Source organism: Mesitornis unicolor, unplaced genomic scaffold (genome assembly GCF_000695765.1).
Source record: "Mesitornis unicolor isolate BGI_N332 unplaced genomic scaffold, ASM69576v1 scaffold28160, whole genome shotgun sequence".
Classification (NCBI taxonomy): domain Eukaryota; kingdom Metazoa; phylum Chordata; class Aves; order Mesitornithiformes; family Mesitornithidae; genus Mesitornis; species Mesitornis unicolor.
In genome coordinates this window covers 1,459-3,209 of record NW_010159368.1, presented here as the reverse complement: position 1 = coordinate 3,209, position 1,751 = coordinate 1,459, and the positions used below count along the sequence as shown (strand labels likewise).

The 1,751-nt window shown below is 62.5% G+C and overlaps 1 protein-coding gene across 1 annotated transcript in view; it reads left to right on the top strand.

Moving 5' to 3' along the window:
• The window catches only part of LOC104542244 (sterol 26-hydroxylase, mitochondrial-like), a 2,529-nt gene that overhangs the window by 455 nt on the left and 323 nt on the right, over window positions 1-1,751 (top strand). Inside the window, 6 exon segments of the mRNA XM_010186486.1 lie at window positions 7-175; window positions 276-473; window positions 612-772; window positions 1,102-1,268; window positions 1,464-1,545; window positions 1,633-1,751. The exon segment at window positions 1,633-1,751 is cut by the window's right edge and continues 16 nt beyond it. Of these exon segments, the coding sequence (XP_010184788.1) occupies window positions 7-175; window positions 276-473; window positions 612-772; window positions 1,102-1,268; window positions 1,464-1,545; window positions 1,633-1,751 (896 nt within the window).

Below are 1,751 nucleotides of genomic sequence, written 5' to 3'. Positions count from 1 at the left end.
CGCCAGTTCCTCAACAAGCGGCTGCTGAAGCCCTCGGAGGCAGTGCTGTATGCGGACGCCATCGGGGAGGTGGTGTCGGACCTGATGGTGCGGCTGCGGGATGAGCGGAGTCGCAGCCCCTCGGGGGTGCTGGTAGGGGACGTGGCCAACCTGCTCTACCGCTTCGCCCTGGAAGGTAGGGGGGTCATCCCCCTTGCCCCTGCCCTGCTCGCTGCCGCTGTCACGCCCCGCTCTTCTTGTTCCGTGGGTGTCTGGACGAGTCCTTTCCCCCACAGGGATCTCCTATATCCTCTTTGAGACTCGCATCGGGTGCCTGAAGCAGCAGGTCCCTGCCGAGACCCAGCACTTCATCGACTCCATCAACCTCATGTTCAAGAACTCCATCTTCGCCACCGTCCTGCCCCGATGGAGCCGCAAGGTGCTGCCCTTCTGGGACCGCTACTTGGACAGCTGGGACACCATCTTCGCCTTCGGTGAGCGGTGATGATGGGGACCCAGCACAGTGGGATCGGACCCCTTAAAGATCCTCAAAAGTGGGGCAGTCCCTGGCCACATGTCCTTTTGTCCGCCCTCACCCCATCAACGCTGGGTCCTGCTCTCTGTCCCTGCAGGCAAGACCCTGATTGACCGAAAGATGAAGGAGCTGGAGGGGCAGGTGGAGCGGGGCAAGGAGGTGTCAGGCTACCTGAGCTACCTGCTGGCCAGCGGCAGGCTCAGCCTGGACGAGGTGTACGGCAGCGTGGCTGAGCTGCTGCTGGCTGGCGTGGACACGGTGAGAGCTGGGCAGCTGCTGTGGGGGATCACCCCTCAGCTCTGTGCTGGGGGGTATCCACAGGGCCATGCTCAGCTGTGCTCCCCAGCCCCTGTGAGCTCTGGGCTGGTGATTGGAGGGGGCTGGTGCCCCATGGGGGAAAAACCCTCAGGGATCAGTCAGTGCAGACTCTGTCTTCTGCTCCACTCCCTGCCATGCTCCCTGCCTTAGTTTCCCTTGTGCTCACTGCCCCTCATCCCTGGCTTCCCTGCGCACCAGAACAGGGTCTGTCTGGTGCTGCGCTTGACACAAAGCTGCTCAGTTATGAGCCCCATCTCCCTCACCCCCAGACCTCCAACACGCTGTCCTGGGCCTTGTACCACCTCTCCCGGGACCTGGGCATCCAGGAGACCCTGTACCAGGAGCTGAAAGCCGTCGTGCCTCCTGACCGGTTCCCTGGTGCTGAGGATATCCCCAAGATGCCAATGCTTCGGGCCGTTATCAAGGAGACACTGAGGTACAGCCCAGTCTTGCCCATACCCCAGGACCCCAGTCACCAGCCCCTTCCCCAGGGGCAGTCCTTGCTCCCCCTGCATGGGGGGATGGACCAGCCAGGGAGGGTGAGGTCCCCCTTGTCCTGCCTGTGGCTGTCTCCCTCTGTGATCACCAGATGGGTCTCGCTCCACCCCCCCTAATTCTCCCCATATCCCAGGGTCTACCCCGTGGTGCCCACCAACGCCAGAGTCTTCTATGAGAAGGACATTGTCATCGGAGACTACCTCTTCCCCAAGAACGTGAGTGAGGGCCATGCCATGGGAACCCCCACTGCGCTCAGTGAGATTGGGCAGGGGTCACGAACCCCCCTGCTTCTTGCCTTGCAGACCCTCTTTGTCCTGGCACACTACGCAATGTCCCACGATGAGACCTACTTCCCTGAGCCTGAGCGGTTCCTGCCCCAGCGCTGGCTCCGGGGCTATGGCTCCCCCCATCACCCCTTCAG